Here is a 20,581-nt window from a genome sequence, read left to right on the forward strand (position 1 = left end):
GATCAAGCTGCGCAACAGTGGAAGATCTCTCTAATCGTGGACGACTACACGCAGATCGAAATTGCGAAATCGGCCTAAGAAAGAAACGAGAGGTATCATTCGGAATGCAAGTAGCTGCGATCGATATGATCCACGGATGCTAATCGAATCACTAATCGTTTATTCCTGCGTCGTACAGGCACACCTGTTCGACCGATATGGTCAGACCAGAGATTCTTTTAACGCGGGCTTCATGGAGATCTTTCGAACGGAGAACGGCCAAGTCCCTCATCATACTTTGTAATGTAAACTCTCGACGATATTTTCTCCGTTCTTTGTCTTTTTTCCCCCTTCGACTGCCACTCCTGTCTTTTCTTCGTTCTCTCATCGTGGTTTTAATCAAGGAAACTACGTTACGTCGAGATTATTGAAAAAAAATCGTCACTCTATGCTCCTGTTCGACTTGGACCTTGAAGAACGATCCAAAAGGCAGGAACGAGTGTTGGTACTATAATAGATGATTATCTGAAAGTTCTTTCGCTCTAGTCCCCAGGTCAAGGCGTAATTTATGGGCTGATTCTCTACCACCTGTCGATCGTTATCCGGTTGCTTCGATATCGCTATTGTTTCTCCCGGTATACACCTCCGCGGGTGTTTGTCCGGTTGGTTTATTCAATTACGAGCAGCGTTACAGCCTGATCTGAAACTATACATTCCCTGGATCGGTGTCGTTCAACCTTCCCCTACTCTACGTCATATTGAATTCATGAATTCTATTTCCATAAAATCGTCATATTCTATGTTATGAAATACCGATCTCGTCGTTCGTAGACTTCGATCAAATTGTGATCGTCGCATGGTCTTAGCCTTTTCAAAATCGAATCTTTCTTAAGCCGTGGAAAAGTATTGCTAATAGAACGACAGATAAAGTTTTCAACTTTATACCAAAAATATTCTTCAAACATAAAAATCCTCTGTTGAAACGAGATGGCAATTGAGTCACGAAGAGTCGAGGACTGTCACAGATGTGATATCGTTTAACTTGACGTTAAATCCTAACCTAACTCAACCTACCGTGTTCCTTCGAGATTCCTAAGAACCAGCATGCAAATGGTATCGAGCAAGCGACTCTATTCCCAGAATTGGAGCAACGTGCGTGTTTTTCAATGCGTCGATTCCGCGGAATGGATAGATTCAGTATCGTGGCGGGATCGACGAGGATGGAAATGGTGATCGGTCGGCGGAACGGGGAAGATCGGTTTCGCTTGGAATGCAAACGAGTCGCAACGATAGACTCGCACGACATAGTGGCGAGTGGTCCGGTCGCACGGCCGCGAGGACGATAATACGTCTTCCTGGTGATTTTGTTATTCAAATCGGCCGTCGAGGACCGTGGTGACCGTGGAAAACCGCTATTGAATGCCGAAACGGCTTCCCGACCCTCCCGCAAGAACCTTCCATTCACGCCCGCCAATCCAGAACGTCCGGTTCTTGCGTGGCCGGGTGTCCCTGGAAAAGCCGCTAGCTTACAAGCAAAAAGCTTTACCGCGTATCGTTCGATTCCCGTTAAGCTTCGACCGAGCTCTCGCGTCTATCATTCGATCACTCAAGACGCGACTTTCGTGAATTCGCGCGGAAAGAAAATTCTGCCGATTTTCCGGTTACCGGAACGAATGGGAAAGTGGTTGGACACTTAATCGTCAATTAGCCTTCGTTAGGTTTCGATGGTTTACGTTTAACCCTGCTATAGGATCTTCGGATTTTTATATTCCAATCACCAAACGAAAACTTTTCAAGATGACGTGTGTGTTTTGTATTTTTCAGTTCAAACTTCGCGAAGATATCTCCTAACATTAAAGGAATATAATTGAGAGAAATTGAACGAGAGAATGTAACGCAATTAAGGATATCTGAAAATACACAAATTAATCTAAGAATTGTTGACGCGATTAGATGTATCAATTGATTTATTTAAGAATTAGAAAATGTGCAGGTGGATTCGTAAGTCGAGGCAATCGAGTATACAGGTTGATTTACAAATTCATAAATAGATAAACATGTTCATTCATGTGGTTTATAAATTGTAGCGAATGCGATATATTGCCATCATCACCTAATGACAAAATCCGCAATCACTTAGTTGTCAACCCAATAATATAAGATAAAAAAAGAAGATAATAAAAGAAGATAAAAAAATTTGATGTATAGAATGACGACTCAAATTAGACTCAAGGTACTGAACACTAACAAATCATCAACACCTGTTCTTTTAAGAAACAATATATAGACAAAAAGTGAATTTGTAAGAAACGCCATATTTCATATATTTTATTATAAATTTACCTAGACTGCAGGAGAAAAACTTACTCGATTCTACACATATCCAGGAAACTCGAACGTCGAACGTCTCGACTTTTCTCAATTATCGACGATAGACTCATTCCTGCGTGTGTTTTTCCGAGAACGTCGGCCGGCCCGTTCGAGGCGATACGATGACAAAAAACCAGAATTACGAGAACGGGAACGTTCGCAGCCCGTTAACAAGCGTTTCCACCAGAAGCAGCGCGCACTTTGTTATTCGGATCGATGGTGACGAGGCGAACTGGTTTTGAATGTTGACGAGAGCGATTCACGCGCCCTGCCTGCCGGAGCAAATTCAAATTCCATGCCGCGGCTTTCCCGGGGATTTTCAGATTTTTATCGTCCTCTCTTCAGCAGCTCCACCATCGAACGTCCCGTACACGGAATATGCTGATCCGATCGACTGCTGACCGTAGTCTTCGCCCCTTTTATTTGCACACTCTATTCGTGGGTAGATGAAGAGCGTTCGTTTCTTCTTTCCTGGTTTGATCCATAACAGACTTTCTACAAGTCTTTGAATATATATTAGAAAGTTGAGAAGAGAAATATTCATCTTTGATACGAAATTAATTCTTCGATATTATTTTTTCGCCTCGTTCAAGTACTAGTATCTTTTCTAAATATCGGCAGTTCATGAAATTGACGATATCGACGCAAACACTCTTTCGTTTTAGTAGAAAAATTGAAGAAGGTGGAAAAGAATAAAGTTATCATTGTGATTTTTATATTCGAAAACTAAGCCTTCACATTTTGAAATAGTTCAAAAAATTTGTTTACGTAGAAAATATTTCTCTTAGATTTCTCGATACGCAGAGAAAATAATTCCAACCAATAGAATAAAAGAAAAATACGTCCCTGGACAAGTTATAAACAATGATCATGAGTAAAGTATAAAACAGTTTAACTCCAAATTTTTACCATTAAGGATAGCTTAATCGACACCACTCGCATCCCATAATTTTCTTCCCTTTTAACGATAGACGCAATTATCCGTAATTTTCCTATGCGGAATTAATCACCAGAAGCATATTAGAATCCACGATTTCTTGCCGAAGAACGGCGTGACCATTGTCGATGGAAAAAACGTCGAAACTGCGTTCGCTCGGTTTGCACGCGAGCTAGTCGCGCGTGCAGAAGACACTGTACGGGCCGGCAAATCGCGTAAGAGGAAATGAAAACGAGTATAGCGAGTGTTTCTCGGAATGATGGAGGGAACGAGCGGGAGCGAAGAAAACGAGAAACACCGAGGGAACGGTCCAACTCGGAACGAGCTCGAAGACGTTTTCTTTCTTCGACATATTTCTCACGGGCTCGAGGACGACTTCCGTGTCTTTTTCTTTCTTACTTCTCCCTCTCTTTGCTCTAATAAGGGATGCTTCAGATCTGACCGATTTCAATAAAACGTAACGTTCTATACGTACAATAAACATAGTCGTGGCTTTAGTGGCAGATCATCAGTCAATTGTGAACAAAAATTTACTTTCAAAATTAAGAAAGATGGCATAGTGTAGCAACGAGCGTAAAGGATTTTTAAACGTTGTTCGATGAAAGAAAATTAAGTTGTATTCTATGAAAGAAAATTAATTCATCCTCGCCCACGAAGCTTCGTACGATTCGATTCGATTCGAGCTTGAAAAGAAGACAAAGAAATTAAAAAGGACAGTATGGAGGGACTATTTATGAAAATGGCATCGAATTGAGCGGTGGGTGTCGGCGCCATTGTTGCTCGTTTCGCGACGAAGAGAGCAAGAAGGAGACTAGCAATTAGCAATTAAACCAATAAGTGTGCAATTGGTGATTCCATTAATGGGACGAACCGTTCCCACAGAAGGCGAACGCCGTTTTTCGCCGTTCGTCGCTCTGTCGACAGTTCCTCTCGCGCCATGATCTCCAATTGCTTCGAGAACGTATAATTAGTAGACGTAGAACGAGCTGGCTGCCGACCCCATCCTTCTTATTCTTCTTTTCGATCCCCTGACACGATAGCGTTACTGAGAAACCGCGAATTAGAGTGAACAATTTGCGAGAGATCTATTCGTTAGTTGGTAAATGTGGTCGAAATTATTCGTACCTTAAAAACGTGGATCCTTTCGAGAAAAGATCGTCGGGATGGGAAAACCTTGCGGTTGCGCAAAGTAATTAGAAATGTACAGAGAGTCCTGTAGGAAGCTTCGTGCGAACGTTGAGGAGAATATCGATGGCGTACGTTTAATAAATTCGTGTCCAAGTGTGGGCGATCGAATGGACTGCTGATAGTTGCACGATGTCCCACGCGTCGATTCTACATTAATTAAACGATCAATATTTATTAAGCTTATTACGGGATCCGGCGGCACAAGCGTGGTATTAATTCGATTCCGCATCCACGGTGGGGCCCGTATTTCGCTTAATAGGCGCCATATTGTTCCTGACGACGCAATAAATATGGACGTGGCCAAATGAAGACAATAAATTGTCAAACGCCCCCGCTGTCGGTTGCCTCCCGTTCTTTCATTCTCTTTATGCTTCCTTCTCTTTAATTTTCTGCCTTTTTCTTTCCTAATAACGATTCCGTTCACGTTCGCCAGAGTGTTAAAAAAATCATCGAATTTTTCCTTTCTTTTTTCATCTGTAATCACATGAAAGGTGGTCAGAGCTAATTCGACACAATGCTCTAATTATTCTTTAATTACTTAATCGCTTGCAAGTGAGATTAATTCGATCGTCGATAAAATCAAGAATGTTAAAAAGTCATTTCTTCCTGTTTCTTTATGGTTCTATTATGAAGGTATGCTCACGTTGTTTGAATTATTCTTGTCCGTAACCCCTGCCGTCTCGTTTCCGGTTCTACTTCCTGATCGCTTATTATAATCAATTAGCGACCGGCTATCTACCATCGACTGAAACGTTGTATTCCAGGGGTGCAACCCTCCTGATTTTTTATACACCAGCCTACGAAGGCTTCGAGGGGGTGGCTCTGCAACAGGCTGATGAGTAGTCAGATCCTTTCGGCGCTTTTTTTGAATCTCGAACCCCAATCGTTAGTTACAATACAACAAGAATATATAATTGTTATTTCTTATATTTAAAAGAAAATGTATTCTCACGATACAAAATGTTGGGTGTCCTTCGGTAGTTGATTCGATCCGTTTGTTCAGTTAAAGGAAGAGCAGACTTATCGTAAAACAGGCAAGAGACAGAGAAAGTCGACTATATCGTTCTCCTCGCTCCCTTTCTCGAAGATCTTTTACGCTTCTGCAGAAACCCGATAGCCGCGTCAGCCATTAAGCCAGAACTGTGAAGGGCAGGACAGAAGGGTGAGAGAGAGAGAGAGAAGAGAAAGAGGGGAGGACCTTTTGCGCACACGTCGGCGAGGAAAAAGGGTGTCGATGTAGGGGAAGATGGTGTTCGAAAAAGAAGGGGCATGAAATCTTTTTAACACACGAATAACTAAAGATATTTCGCAGTATTCTTAACACCAAACTAAATTAGATCACTCTAATAATTAATTCATTTCCTTCAACGTACACTACGTTACTTTGGTAGGCGACAAGTTTTCCAAAGTAGAACTTTTTTAAACACACGAAGCAATTTAAATTGAAACAAAAATGAATTCCATTAATTCCATATGTCTTTCAACAATATTTCTGTTACCCACCAAAATTATCATGAAACAAATGCGAATTCTTATTCTTTGAATATCTTTACATTAAAATTCATGCAGATGTTTTAAATATTAAAGCTGTAAACTCTCATTAAGTAACCATAGAATTTCGGTTGTCCATGTGTAGCGGCACCCGAGCTAGAGAACAATTCGAGCCACGTTGTTATTTTGCCTAGGAGTACCAACATCGTTAGAATATACATAATGGAATAATAAACCAATTCCGGGCAAAACAATGTCGCCGCTACGTGTAACCGTCAAACAAAGGCAAATGGAAACTTTCCGGTACCCCCTCGACCAGTATAAAAAAACGAACACGATCGTAAGGTGACCAATTTCTCTGTCTCAGTCTCGGGCGATTTTATTAGCGATCAATACACAGTCTTTAGCGAATCGGTTAGTACCGAGCGTCTTAGCAAACATTCTTTTAACAACCCTTATCGATCAATCTACGGTTGACTCTGTATTTATAATTATTTAAAAATATATTTGACGGTTCCAACATCGAGTAATCCCGTCATTTAAACTACCAACCGACCAACCATCCTCTACACATGGAAAGATTAAATTTATAAATCCTGTAAAAAATTACAACAATCCCTCAATTAATTATTATTCATATACGAAGTCATAGTTCTCTTAACTTCTGCGTACAATTCATTTGTTTGGAAGGAATAAGAATTCCACTAAACAATAGTTGTACCAAAACGAAGCTTCTGGCGGAGGCGTTTCTCGTTAGAGAAGGATCAGGACAACCGGATCGTTTCTTCCCTCGAAACAGTCGACGAGAGGCGATTCCGGCGCTATGTAATTGTCATTTCGCGGGGGAAACGGTGGCCGTGTCTAGACGACGGTGATTGTAACAAAAGGACAAAGGGCGACGCGGCCAGGTAAACGGTGCGGTTATGCGAAGAACACGGAGCGCGAACACTGCTACCTCGCCATATCGTGTAGCCCTCCGAAGGGAATAATTAAATGTATTATCGAGCTCTACCACGATCGTTCCGAGACACGTTGAAGTTTACCGTTAATTTGTTCTGTCGTGCAAGATGTCGCCCATAAAATCATCCGCGGTTGTCATTATATCTTAATACACTTGCCCTGCAACTTCTTGTATTCATCATTCGTCACTCATTTTGCGCCATTAGACGCAGTGTTTGTATTTTTGATTGAAGTTTGACAGTATTTTGCGATTGTTATCAAAATATATTAAAATAATGGGTTTTATATATCTACGTTTGCTACTTTAATTAATAAAAAAAGTCACTTTTGATCTCACTGCGGTAGGGTGTATGTATGAACTAGTCGAGGGATTAATGGTTCGCATAATTGAAATTGATACAACAAGAGTGTCGTATAATAGGAGTTTACGTTCATATAAATAAATTCAACCACTGGTTCAGGTAAATTGACTTATTTTGCAAAGAACGATATCGCAGTATTAGAAATAAGTAAAGAAAATAAGTTTGAAAAGTAAATATTCAAACCTTAGGCTCTTCGAGTTTTCAAAATGAATTTTTCTCTTGTATAGGGAGAGATTTTTTCAGGAAAGAGGAAATGGATAAGGGTAGGCAGATCCATTCCTCGTTACAGAAACGAATACCAAGGTCGATTAAACGCGTCCCGTGGTGAAAGTATGACCTCCTATATCCCGCAGAATTTCCTTTTCTCGAAAACTCGTCTGGGTGAGCTTCGATGGTTGAAGCACGATCGGCCAAAAGCTAATAAAAAAAGCTCTGCTGCGGCCTGATAAGCCTGAGGGTATTTCACACTCGGACTGGCCTTGTATCGACGAAGGACGCTAATGTAGCGTTATTTAACTCGGTTAGATGTCCTCCCCTTGGCGGGGACTGGTCGCGAACAGCCCCGGGTAAAAATCCGGGGGTGCTCGCCGTCCCGTGAAAACACTGCGGGGGCGGTGACACGCATAAAATAGTGGGCAAACCCCATTTGGAACGTCAGGTGCTCGTCAGCTTTTTCAGGGGGAGCCTTTACATGACTAGCACACTGTAATCACCCTATTTACCCCTTGTTGTTAATGAATTAGCCGTGACCACGATTTTAAACACCACAGAACCAGATTTTAGTTGTTCCGCTCTACTTTCATAAAGAATTTAATTCGAAATTCAAAATTTCTATGGTTCTACGCTACTATTCAATCTATACTTATTCGAATTTTTCTCGTGTGAACGTAATAGATATAGGATCATACCTGGGAATATTAACATCACGTGAATAAATTTCTTACTTTTTGACGCGTAAAAATTATATCCTCGTGAAGTGTATGGTCGTCGAAATAACTGGAAATTATCCAGCGTGATAAATTTGTCAGAGATTTATGAGCTTTCCATGGTGCAATATGACGGGTGCCATTCTAAGCGCGTTCGGAAATCATTGTCGCTTCAAGGATGAATATCGATCGGGTAAGCGAGAGCACGTGCCAGCAGGCAATATCCAGCGAATATGTTAAGAAAGTCGCATACATCGGGGTCAGTACAGCGTGAAAATAGAATGTAAAGTGTTCGCAGCGCTGGCCGCCGGCGTTAGGCGCAATAGGGGTGGCTTCCATCGGGGGTCGGTTTGACGTGTATGACGTGCCGGCCACGTGACCGGCCTGCCAACTCGGCAATCACTGCCCCGTACTACGCCGGACGAATCTTAAATATGGGATATTCAAATAATCTCGCCACTTCCCTCCCCTTTTACCCACCCTCTGGTTTCCGTTTTCCTTCGCTGTCCGCTTTCTGCCACCTCTATGCGGTTTTCAAGCACGTGATGGGTCAATGTTTCAATGGATATTTTACAAAATATAACACGTTTGAGATAATGTTGCATTTCATGCAAGTGTCATACGTTGCTCTGAATGCACGTTCTTCAACGTGGATAATTTGTATTGATACGAAGGTTAAAACGTTTGTAACCGAATTAATAACAGTTTAGCCTTCAATTAGAATTTTCGATGTTTCTAAGAAACGATACACAATGACCTGTATCTCATAACATCGCTGCAATTCTAAATGTACAGCATACGAAGCATCGTTTAACCATGATATCCATCACGCTAACGTACCAATTAACACATATTCCCTGCAATTGACACAATGTTGCGAATGTCGCATGGGTCTTCTCGCGGTTGGCGCCACCTTCGTATCGCCGAGGCGAGAAAGCGACTCAGAAATCGAGTGTTTGCGAAGTGGAAGACGAGGAAACGCAGAATATCGTCGATAGCGGTCAGCACGAAGGCTCACCGTGCCATACATCACTGCCAGCCAGCAGCGGGGGTGCCCCCAGTAAATGGAGTTGGAGTGGCAACGTGGAACTCCCTCGCGGAAACCCTTGCTTTCATATGCATAGTCTCATTTCCTTATCGGAAATTTACGGTGAACGTGGCCGCGCGCCTCGCTCGGCCGCAGACCATTTTTCTTATCGCATCGCCGAACACGATGGACTTTCTAAGCCCTTAATTGCTTTTCTTCGCTCTTCTCGTAATTGCCTCTGCGAGTTTTTTCGTTTCCTACGCGTTTTCTTTCTGCCTTCTATTCCACATTTATTCCTTGCTTCTCAAAACTCTTTGTTTCCTAGCAATCAAAACGTCCACGTTGATGGAATTTCGAACCTTTGGAGAATATATCTGTGCGATACTTTCGTACTAAATAAGTAAATTATCGTTATCCATTTATATGCATATAGAAAGCCACTTCTAGTCAACGGAATTTCTAACAAATTTATTTATTTTTGTCGATTCTGTAACTTGATGTTGGAATATTCTACTGTTTACTGGAGCTAAGAAGATGTCTACCCCTCGAAGAACGCTATTTTCATTTTTCTTCTATTTAGATTGTCCTGTTTTTTCTCCTCTTTTCTTCTTTTTTTTTTTTTTTTTTTTGTTTTTACAATGGGTTTGGCCATCTGTAATCGCAGACTGCATCTCGATGCACCGTTATGCAGCGCAGCAGTCTTATAAGCGAATACACGAGTAACGAAAACAGAGAGAGTGGCTCGCGTTCGTTTCAGAAGCACGTGCCAAGGGGTCTGTCTCGATTTCATTATAACGGTAGCTGTCGATGACGACGATCAGCATCGACGGTCTGCCATCCAAGTCGACTATTTACCGATCCTGCATCTGTCCCGACCCACGTTCGTCCTCGAATATCTCGTTTTCACCGCTACTAATGGCGCCATGTGTCCAAGAATCTCGCTCTCGCTGCTTACCTGCCTCTTAATTTTACCTGAGCGTTCTATATCCGACAATCGATAGCCTCTGGCACCGAGTTGGCTTTCGTGGTTTGGGCGGAATAAATTCGACGCTCCGTTGACTTTAATTAAGAAAGTGGAAGCGTTCTTAGTTATTAGGCGTATAAACAGCTTTCGATGTTGTTCGTTCGAAAGATAATCGGCCGAGTTTCTATGGAACATGTGTTTTTTGATTATCGGACTTGGCGATCTTCCTGATTGATTTGCGCAATGAAATAATTGCAATCTCTCGGAGCTTTTGAGATCTTTGTTCTCAGAAATCTTGATAGGGTTGAAACAACGAATCTACACTGTAGGAATTTCAATTATTTAATAGAAATTTAATTTAATAGAAATAATTTGTAATAATCTTCATGAACCCATTTTGCATCGACATCTTTTGTTTAGTTTATACGCCTTATTAAAGACATTTGCTTGAAGAGGGTTGAAACATACTCAAACCTATGTACTGATCGTACATAACAAAAATCTACTTTGGTGGGCAGTCTAGTGAATTTATCGTATATGAAATTTCGTGAATTTTCTATTTACGAATGATTTTGACTCCATCATCCGAAGTCGTTGCATGAAAACCATGCGTACGCAGGATTGGAGCAAGATTCACGCGTGTACGTGCGCGTGCGTAGTCAAGAAAGAGAAAGAGAGAATAAGAGAAGGAGAGGAAGGCCACGTGCCTTTGGTAGCACGCGACCAACCTAACGGTTTTAGACTCACCCCACACGTTGCTCGAAAACCAGTCCACCCCTTCTCTCGTCACCCTTGCCGAACCGCCGGCACCGCTGCTTCAAAACACACCAGTGGAAACTGTTATTCCATTGGCTCGTGGATCTAGCCCCCTCGTGCCTTCCCCCTTTTTCGACGTGAATCCTCGGCTATAGTCAGATTCGCTTTAACTACCTCGATTTCTGATCCTGAGACAACACCTTTGCCGCTGTCTAGGAAGAAACAGAAACCGAGTTTGGAAAACTCGAATCGGTGCAGAGAAAATGAAGGAAATGCAGCGAAATTTCACCAGTGAATTTTCCTGCAACGAGTTCCTTTTCTAGGGGAGACGAACTTTTATTTTTGTCAAAACATGTTTGACCTAGCGAGGCTTGCAAACATTGAAAGTATCCCAGAACTTTTGTAGATTCTCTGGAAGTCTAGAACAGTGAAAAATTTAGGCTTAAAATTCAATTTGTCTAGAAAGAAGTTAAACATAGTTGTTAATTCTTCGCAGCAATTTTAAAGATTGCAATTTTTTAAATTTAATGAATATTTAAATAGTTGTTTAATGGCGTAAGAATGAAATTGAGATAAAATTACTCCGATGGAGACGTTTACTAAAGATCGATTCTTTCGTTTCCTTCGCACCGCGGTACTCGTCGAGCCCGCCATGCATGAAAACGGACCGAGCAGGCATAATCGAATGATGTAAGGCCCTAATAAAATCGTAAGTCGGTTGACAGGCGGTGCACATAGCGTGGAATAATGGGTCAGACATTCCTCCCCCGTAGACGTAGGGGTGGTTGGGTCGCATTGTCGCTAGTTCCCTTACGTAAGAATGGCGACGAAGAAACGACGCGAAGGCAGATGCCGTTTAGACATTCTGCAGCCTCGTGTGATATGCAGGACGAAGATGGAACGAGACTTAATGCGATCTTACGCTGCCTGCGAAGCAGCCAGGTAAATCGAGAGCAGAGATTTCTTTCGAATCGTTCCTCTACAATGTGCAGCGACAAGATTTGACAATTTCTTCGAGATCTTCCCTTCGAACAAATCTTCTGCCCCTTTCGTAGCGCATACATGGTGCAATTTCTAACTTACAGCGTTAAACTGAATTTAATGCACAATTTTAAGAACCAAAGGATCGAACGAAGAACTCGATGAACATAATATAACAAAAATGCAAAGATCACAGCGAAAAAACCTAAGATGATGATAATAGAATAGAAGAGCAAAATAGGGAAAAGGTGGATGACAATCGAGAGATTTTGTGAAAAATTGAGTACATCGCGGTGAAAGTCAAAAGACTGCATAATTGCGAAAGAGTTAATTTACATGTATTCGGAGGAGACCGTTACGAATTTTGAAAATAGATCTATCGCAGGAAGGGCAGAAACAGAAGAAACAAGGAAGGGTAGAAAGGTGAGTTTGGAGTAAATTGAGCAAAAGGAGGACCGCGATTGAGAGAGGGCCGATTCGAGGGCGGAGCAGAGGGGAGCGGAACATACAGAAAGCGAGGGATGTAACCGCGAAATCGGGTAGACCCGTGAAAATAACGATTTCTCCTTTGTGATGCCGTTCGTTAAACCGAGAAGAGCCGGTTTCACGATAGAAGCAGAACGAAGATCACGACGATGGAAGAAGAGGGAGAGACTTGTGCATGGATGTTCGTGACTCGTCGATATTTTTCCCGAACGCTGAAAGAATCGATATTTTATGTAGATCGCGAGAAAAGAGCAACGTGCCCTTCGTCGTTGCTCTGGCTATTCTCGCCTGGACGAACAAAAACATCGGCTGATCCCAGGCGAGAAGAACGAACGGGAAGAAGACAGAGAAAGGAAGGTGGACAGGGATGGGGAAAGCTTTGTTGCACAGCGGAATTCATCGAGAAAATGGAACTTCGCCTTCGTGGCGATTCTTACGTCGTGGGTGGAGAAAACTGACGTTATTCATCCGATGCATTCCGATGAATTAAATAGGAATATTCAATGCATTTCCATGCAATCTGAATGAAATTGTCACACGAATGAAATTTCGTAATGCCCTAGTGCTCTAATATTAGATCTTGAATCGTTATTGTGTAGTACTTAATCAATGCAAATTTAAGTATAAATTAATCGCGTGAAATTTTGCTTGGATTCGTCAAATCTGTAGCAGTGGAAATCGTACTACTACGGAATTACTATCGTAAGTAATATTATTTAGTAATTGGCATGCTTAAAGTAGCGAAGTAATCAAGAACCATAACTTTCAACATAAATGCAAAAATATTTCAATAATTTTCACTGCCGTATTAGAAATTCCCTAATTATATAAAAATGAATTATATAAAAAAACACTTGTATTGCTCAGAATACTGAATCATCATCAGTCCGACAGTACCGCGAAGGTACCACGAAATTCTTCGCTAATACGTTGGGAATATTTACTCGAACTCTCTGATCATTTAAAAACGACCCTTGAACCAGTAAGCAACCACGTTTCCCAAAATCATCATCTTCAAAACATCCAGACACCGTAGCCGCCAATGGTGCAGCTCAGGTGTCTCATTGTGCTATTTTATCACCTGACGTATGTGTCCGATGTTTCCCCGAATCTGGACTTTGCGACACGAAGGTCAGGTCGGCGCCCGGCTTTTCCCTCCGCTTGTGAAAAAGGGGAAGGAAAGAGAAAATCGAAGATTGTTGCGAACGTCCAGCTGCAGTCGGTCGTTCAGAATGGATTCTGTTACGTGTGCGTGCAGCTTGATCGTGGAAACGTAGGTGGATGATGGATAGACGGTCACCGTGTCAGTCGTGCAAACGTTAAACGAGCCCCAATGCGTCGAAATTGCATGGGCACCGCCATTGTAAGCGGGTCCCATTTCGAACGACACCTAAAACTGCCTTGGTGTATGCAGATGCGGGACAAAGACGTGTCGGAGATTCAAGATAGGATCTGGCTCCCAGAATTTTTGGTATTAATGCACCTGGAGGATGGTTAATTTATTACCGAGCGAGGGCTGGAAACTTGTCGAGAATGGATTTGCGTTTAATCGTAAGGATAATTGATACGAATATATTCGATAAATATATATATATTCGATAAATATATTCGATAAATATTCGAATATTTAGATATTCAAACGCTAAAGTTTTTGAATATTTGGTTAACTTGTAAAGAGTTATTTGAACATTTTTTTAACTTTCCAACGTATTTGAGAGTTCTTTCTTGACTGTTGCTGTATCATTCACAGTGCTCGTGAACGTTCGTCAAAAAACCGTTGCTTCCAACGTTTCTTCCAGAAGTATCGTCTCTCCTCCTCTCCTCAATTCCATCGATCCGTTCCATTAGAAGCTTCGTACAACGTTCGTTGCGCTTTTTTTCAAACCTGAAGCACCACCAATCGCATCGCAGCTAATCGCGATAGGACAAAAACGTGGTGGAAAAAGAGGAAAGCAAAACATCGGTCGCCTTATCTAGGCGTCCGTTGGTGGATGAGTTCGCACCTGGCGTCTTCGTAGTCGTCGTCGTCGTCGTCGATAAACGTTATTTTTTGAACGAGAAGTCGCAGAGACTTTCACGAGAGCGCTACTGGAAAAGGGTGGAAAAATAGGAACCGACGTAATTCACCCCAAAAATCCTTTCTCCCCTCCCTCTCCTTCTTCTCTTCGAATGTTAGAGAGCCGCGGGACCTTCTCACGGAGAAAAAAGCGTAATTTTGATGAAAAGAGGGGAATCGACGATGCAAATTCAGGGGTGAAAAGGGAAACCGACGTGTTCGTCCGTGTGTAGACTTTGTGTACCTGCTTTTTACGTCTCAAACGCGTCACTCGAGGGTAGGAAAGATCGAAGCCAGGGTGTAATCGGCCGCGCAAGGAAACGAGGACGAGTAACTGAAATTTTATAGGGAATCCACCAATACGGAGGCTTTTTACTGTCCAAGGCTGCCCTACCTGATCTGTCGACTCTCTTCTCCCGTTTTTTTTTTTTTTTTTCATCGTTTCAGGGGAATCTACGTCAGGTATGAAGGGGGCACAGATGCGGAGGAACGAAATGCGGAGCGATCCTCGTGAAACTTTTGCGTCGAATTCACGGGATTCACAGGATTTTGAATTTTTTTTTTACCTTCTTTCTCCCTGGCTACGAGTCTCGTCCCACAGTAGTGAGCATCTCCACCTGCGACCTTTTTACGAGCGTTTCGCGAGCGTTTATCTGTTCCTGGCCGTCTCTTCTCGGTCTTTGTCCTGACATCGATGGGAAAATTCGACGGTCCAAGTGGCTAAGAGACTTCCTTTCTTCGCTACCTTGGTTCACTGACCTTTCTTGTTCTCGCGGTCCAAATAGCCATTCAGACTTCACCCCGATAAAGTAAGAATAGTGGAAAAGCCCTTTTCTATTAAGCTGCTCATCGTCATTCTCTTGTCTTTTATCATTAATCTTGCTAGACTCGTCTCGATTCATATAGACTCGAAATGGATGTTATATTTCAACATAAGTTTCATACAAATCTTATATTTTAAAAGCGTTAACCTCTGAAGCAAAGATCCATTCGTGAACAAGGTTTCGCGTGACGGTTGTTATGCCGCAAATCCCCTTTCGAAGAATGCGAAACGGCCTCCGTTGCCCCGGCGTATCGAAATAATTATTATTAAAAACCGTTAGACTGACGCGCAGGACCAATGAGGGCGCGTATGCTCGTTTTCTCGAACCAAACCAATCGGTTCCGTGCCATTATCCGGCACGTACCCCTTTTTCAGGGGGCGCGTAACAGCGAAAGAAGAAGAAAAGGGTGGCGAGGGAGGCTGGTCATAAGATACGATGATGGATGCGCGAAGAGTTGTTCCGCGAGGTGGAGGGAGAGCAAAGGGCCAAAGGGTTTTCCAGGATAGCCAATCGTACGAGATCTTTCAATACCAACGACCAATCATCGAAAGCCCCTTCCAGCCACGTGGTGGTGGGGAGGATTCGGTCGTCCTTAGGGGCACGATTTCGTTGCGTCATCCTAACATTCGTTCTGTACCGGTCCTTCGATGAGGACCACTGGCTTTCGTTGTGACCTTCGGAATCCTTGGTGACTGCCCTTGGACGTTGTACCAGTTCGATCGGTACCGACAGTGAATGGTGTTGATTATTCACATACATCAGTATATTGATAGCTTTATATTAACATTTCTTGAACATATCAAACTTCTTCGATAACTTTGTCATACAAAATTGTCACCGTGGTTGGGAATATAATATATTCGATTCTTAGGAAATATATTCGATTTCATCGATCTCTCCTAAAAGATGTGGTGACCAATCGTCACGATGCCGAAGGGCAGATACGTGAAAAGAGGAAGATAGTTGATGGACCAGAGTCCATCCGCATCCAAAGGTCACGGTCATTGACCGTCTTGCTGGATCTTGAAACCAAACCTAATGTTACCTCAAACGGCGGGCCACAAGAATCCTCGAAGGCAAACGAGGTCATGATGGTCTTCCTGGAAGAACCCAGGATGATCTTTACGGATATGCGACTTCATGCGACCAGCACGCCAACTTGCACCCCCACGCGTTACCTTCATCGGAAGTACAGGCCGCAGAACAACAACAACTGTACGATCTGTCGTACATTGAATTCGCTAGTGAATTTAGAATTGAACTTAGAAATCTTTTGGACCAAAGATCTCTTCAGCGTTGAATGTTGCGTTAATTAGGTAGTTGTTGAAAGAAGGAAGTGATAATTAAAGATGGATTTTTCTTATTTTTTACAGATGCAGACCTTCATGGTGAGGTGGATGGACCCGATCTTAGCGGTGACGATAGGAGTATCACCAGTGATATTCAAGATGCCACTGAGGCGAATCTCGATCACGATTCCATGGACTCGGATAGGGAAGCTCTCAATCTGGTTGGTATACTCTCTGCTTTGTTTTTTACCTTCACTCAAAGACAAACTATTTTGGTCAGAGAAGATGCTGGTAACATCGGGGAATCACAACTTCCCTTTTGTAAAAAAAGCTCCCTTTTGTTTCGAAGTGACGACAAGAGGACTCGATATTTTACAGTCATTCGTGAAGAGCGTAAAAAGTGCTCCCGTTCAATATTTGGCAAATAAATAAAGGAAGCCACTAGCGAGATGAACGACAGGAAGAACGGATAGGGAGGGATGTAGGTTTTAAAACACAAAAGCGCAGGATGGACCGTAGTGACCAATATCCTGACCTGGTCGAGTGTAAACACGGTTTTGTTCGACGCCGTTTACTTTGTAACATTAGGGTAGGGTAGCTCTTCCGTGTTCCTCCGATTTCTGCTCCCACGCCATTCCATGAAAATCGATTCTTTCTTTTTCATCTGATCATCGTGTCCCAATTCATTTGTAACACTTTAATTATCAATATATAAACATTTATGTCCGTGTCTCAATACTTCGAAATCAAAGACGTAGTTCATTATTATTTATCTTCGAGTAATCTTTAAGTGATACATATATATAATTCTACGTCTACATAATCGAAAACACAAAATTGTAATATGTAAGTTACTTCAAACTCGAATTATTTTATCGGCAGTATTCTTATTCGTCGCAATTTACAATTTTCTCAATCTTCGATTAATTTTCTTTAACAAGGGAAATGTGTTTTAGGTCACAGACGTGTCGCACCGCAACAGCAGCAGTGGAACCAGCGGCAGCGCCTCCTCGCCTAGTTCCGGGGTGAGCAGCCAGATAACCGGAAGTCATCAACAACAGCAGCACACGGCAGGCCAGCAGAACAGCAGCAACTCGCAAGCTGCCCTGGCTGCTCAACTAGTCAGCCAACAATTGCTGATGCACGGTCCTCTTGGTGCTCTTGGACCACAGGAGATCCAGGCATTGGCTTCGACGTTTCAGCAACAACAACATTCGCTGCAGCAACAGTTGCAGCAGTTAGCAATGTTTCAGCAAGCCAACTCTGCTGCAGCGGGTCAGCTTCCGGCTCAGGCGCAGTTCTTCTTACAGAACCAGGTTCGTGAAACCTACAACATTACCTTTCCTAGATCGCTGTATTACTAAACTATGGAAAGAAAATTTTGTTGCTGGGAAGATAGTTGAAAGATGTGTGGCAACATGGTTATTTCTCCGATTTTGCGATAATTCTATTTTCATATTCAAAATTTCAAAATGATGACCGTACTAACTGCACTCTAGATCCTAAAATTTTAGAAAAATAAAATGTCTCATTCGAATGAATTTTAACATTATCTCGATTATTCGAGCATCATATGAATATTCAGAATTGAAAAAAGGCAGAAAACTGAGCGTAAAAACGCCGAAGACAGCAGCAGCAGCAGGATCCTCTTTCCTCTGTAAAATATAAAGAGCTGTCGAAAATCGGGCGCGTTTTCTATCTCTGACCAAAGGCATTACGCTGGGAGCACGAACAAATGCATCCCGTGCACTCGAATTCCGACATCATTGTTCTCCGGGCATCGGGTACTTTACCGAATTACACACTCGATGCGAATTCGATTCGAATCGTCGCGTCGGCGGCTAGCGGGGATGGTGGAGGTAGATGATCGCGAGCCCAGAGACGACGTTCCATGCGGTATCTGATCGACCGCCCGAAAAGAAGTAGACGTCTTATTCTTCGGGGACGATTCGCTCGATTTGACGCGGAGATAGCCGGCTGGAGATGTCACAAAGGGACAGGGTTTGTACTCGTTTGGCCTCGCGTTTTCTCTCTGACAAGTGGAAAATCGTGATCGGTCGAATAATTAGAATTTGACGAGTATGGAAAAACAGTGCCCAGTTTCCAATAAAATTTCAAGAATACACAGGATTTTCTATAGACTTTCTAAAAATCTCTGTTATGTTCGTTACAAAGGAACTGGGTGTGTTCGATTTTCCGATTGTGATCGTCGAGCGATCAAACAATTACGATTTGATGACTATGAAAAAACGTTTGCCTGTCTACAATAAAATTCCAAGGATAAGCAGACTTTTCTATAGATTTTCTAAAAACGTTCTCTATTTTCTTCGTATAAATAAATTGACTATGTCGGACGTTTCGTTTGTTAAGATAAAAAATGAGGAGCAAATACATTCATCCCCTGCATCCTCGTAAAGAACATACGCTGAATATCGTTCGTTTTGTGTGTTTTGTCCCTCGAGATCCTGCGGATCGAAGTAAGAAAAATCGATATATCCGGGGATACGATGAAAAACGATCCTCCTTCCTGGATCTCGGCCGATTTTATCCCCTCCCTCCAGCGAGAACGTTGAATGAAGGCCTTCAGGGTCTGCGCGCGTTTACGAAAAAATTTCTATAGATTCCGTCACGTGAAGCGCGTGCACGTCCTACGTAACCTCCTGGAAAAACTAACAAAACGACTTCGAACTTGAGCAGATTTAATGGCCGTGATATACGTAGCTGCGAGGATTAAAGCCTTGGGTCTTCCGTGTCTTCTTTGAAAGGTGCAACAAGGAGATCCCTTCGGCACCTTGCCACGGGGTGCCTTTTGTTACCTCACACGTGGCCAAGCTGTTTCCTTTTTCTATCCTTCGCTATCCCTCCTCCCTTAATTTTCCATCTTCTTCCTTCTTTCGTCTCGTCTTTTTCTTCGTTTACATCGAGCAACCCCCCTGGCTTTTTTCCCCTTTTGGAAACAGTCGCGGGATTAAAAAACCAGACACACGTATTCCTTCATTGTGCAACCCTTCCTCGAGTGCCTTGCAACCTGCATCATAGTCTAGATTCTTTTCAAGGATTACACGCATGGCGGAAGTCGTCCGTAACACTGATTCAATTCCTTTCGTGCGTGTTTTGGGCTACCAGCTGACACGCAACATCTCACGTTCGAAGCAATTCGTGGCATTGATCTTCGGACAGTGTAGAGTTCCTCGGACAACTCATAAAAAATAGTAGTGTATTGCGATTTTTAATATTTATCTTCAATGAAAAATTGAAAGTATGTATTTTTCATACCTAATACCAGAAATGCAAAAAATCTTGAAGACAAGAGATAATTGTTTTCTTAATGGTTCATTCTGAATTTTCCGTCATTTTGTTTATTACGCTATTACAGGATTAATACGACGGAGAGAGATCAAAATATTCGGTTTCCTGAATATAAAGAGTTCGATTTGCTTTCCAACAATTCTTATCATTACTTACAATCACATAGATTAGCAATGCGTCATGATTGTTGTTGCATTTGTAGTACTTTCACCGACTTGGTTTCAACGATTCGATCGAAATCAACAATATCTCTGAAAGACACAGGAAATAAAACTAACAAGTCATGCTTTCTAGTTTTTATAGTCTGACAACTTAAAGAATCGCGTGTACAGGTGAATCTTGAGTCTTCTAACCCGTGTGTGACGGCACGTGGCGATATTCTAAGCACCCTTCGCAGGGTGTCTTCGCGGTCGACAATAAGCATAAACGGGCTCGACACGCGACCAATCCCAAACCCTTTTCCTCTTCAGGCGACTCGTTTTGCACGGGCCCCTTCTTCTCGTAATCGAGCATCTGGTTAAGAAAAGGGTGATGATAATCGATCGGTCCGGCCGCCCCTTCGGCGACTCCTCTCGTACCTGTCCACGAGCGCAACACGTGTCGCCTTTCCAATAGAAACCGCTTAATCTACCGACGTGTGGAGCAGCTTGGTTTAACGTGTACTATTTATCTCCAA

The 20,581-nt window shown here is 42.5% G+C and overlaps 1 protein-coding gene across 3 annotated transcripts in view; it reads left to right on the forward strand.

Annotated features, from left to right (window-relative positions):
- Positions 1-20,581, forward strand: part of LOC139989827 (uncharacterized) — a 126,069-nt gene that overhangs the window by 99,581 nt on the left and 5,907 nt on the right. For all 3 annotated transcript variants that reach the window (XM_072008472.1, XM_072008474.1, XM_072008473.1), the window contains 2 exons: positions 16,681-16,817; positions 17,553-17,912. In XM_072008472.1, coding sequence (XP_071864573.1) covers positions 16,681-16,817; positions 17,553-17,912 — 497 coding nt within the window. The remainder of the gene's footprint in view (positions 1-16,680; positions 16,818-17,552; positions 17,913-20,581) is intronic.

Source organism: Bombus fervidus, chromosome 8 (assembly GCF_041682495.2).
Source record: "Bombus fervidus isolate BK054 chromosome 8, iyBomFerv1, whole genome shotgun sequence".
NCBI lineage: Eukaryota > Metazoa > Arthropoda > Insecta > Hymenoptera > Apidae > Bombus > Bombus fervidus.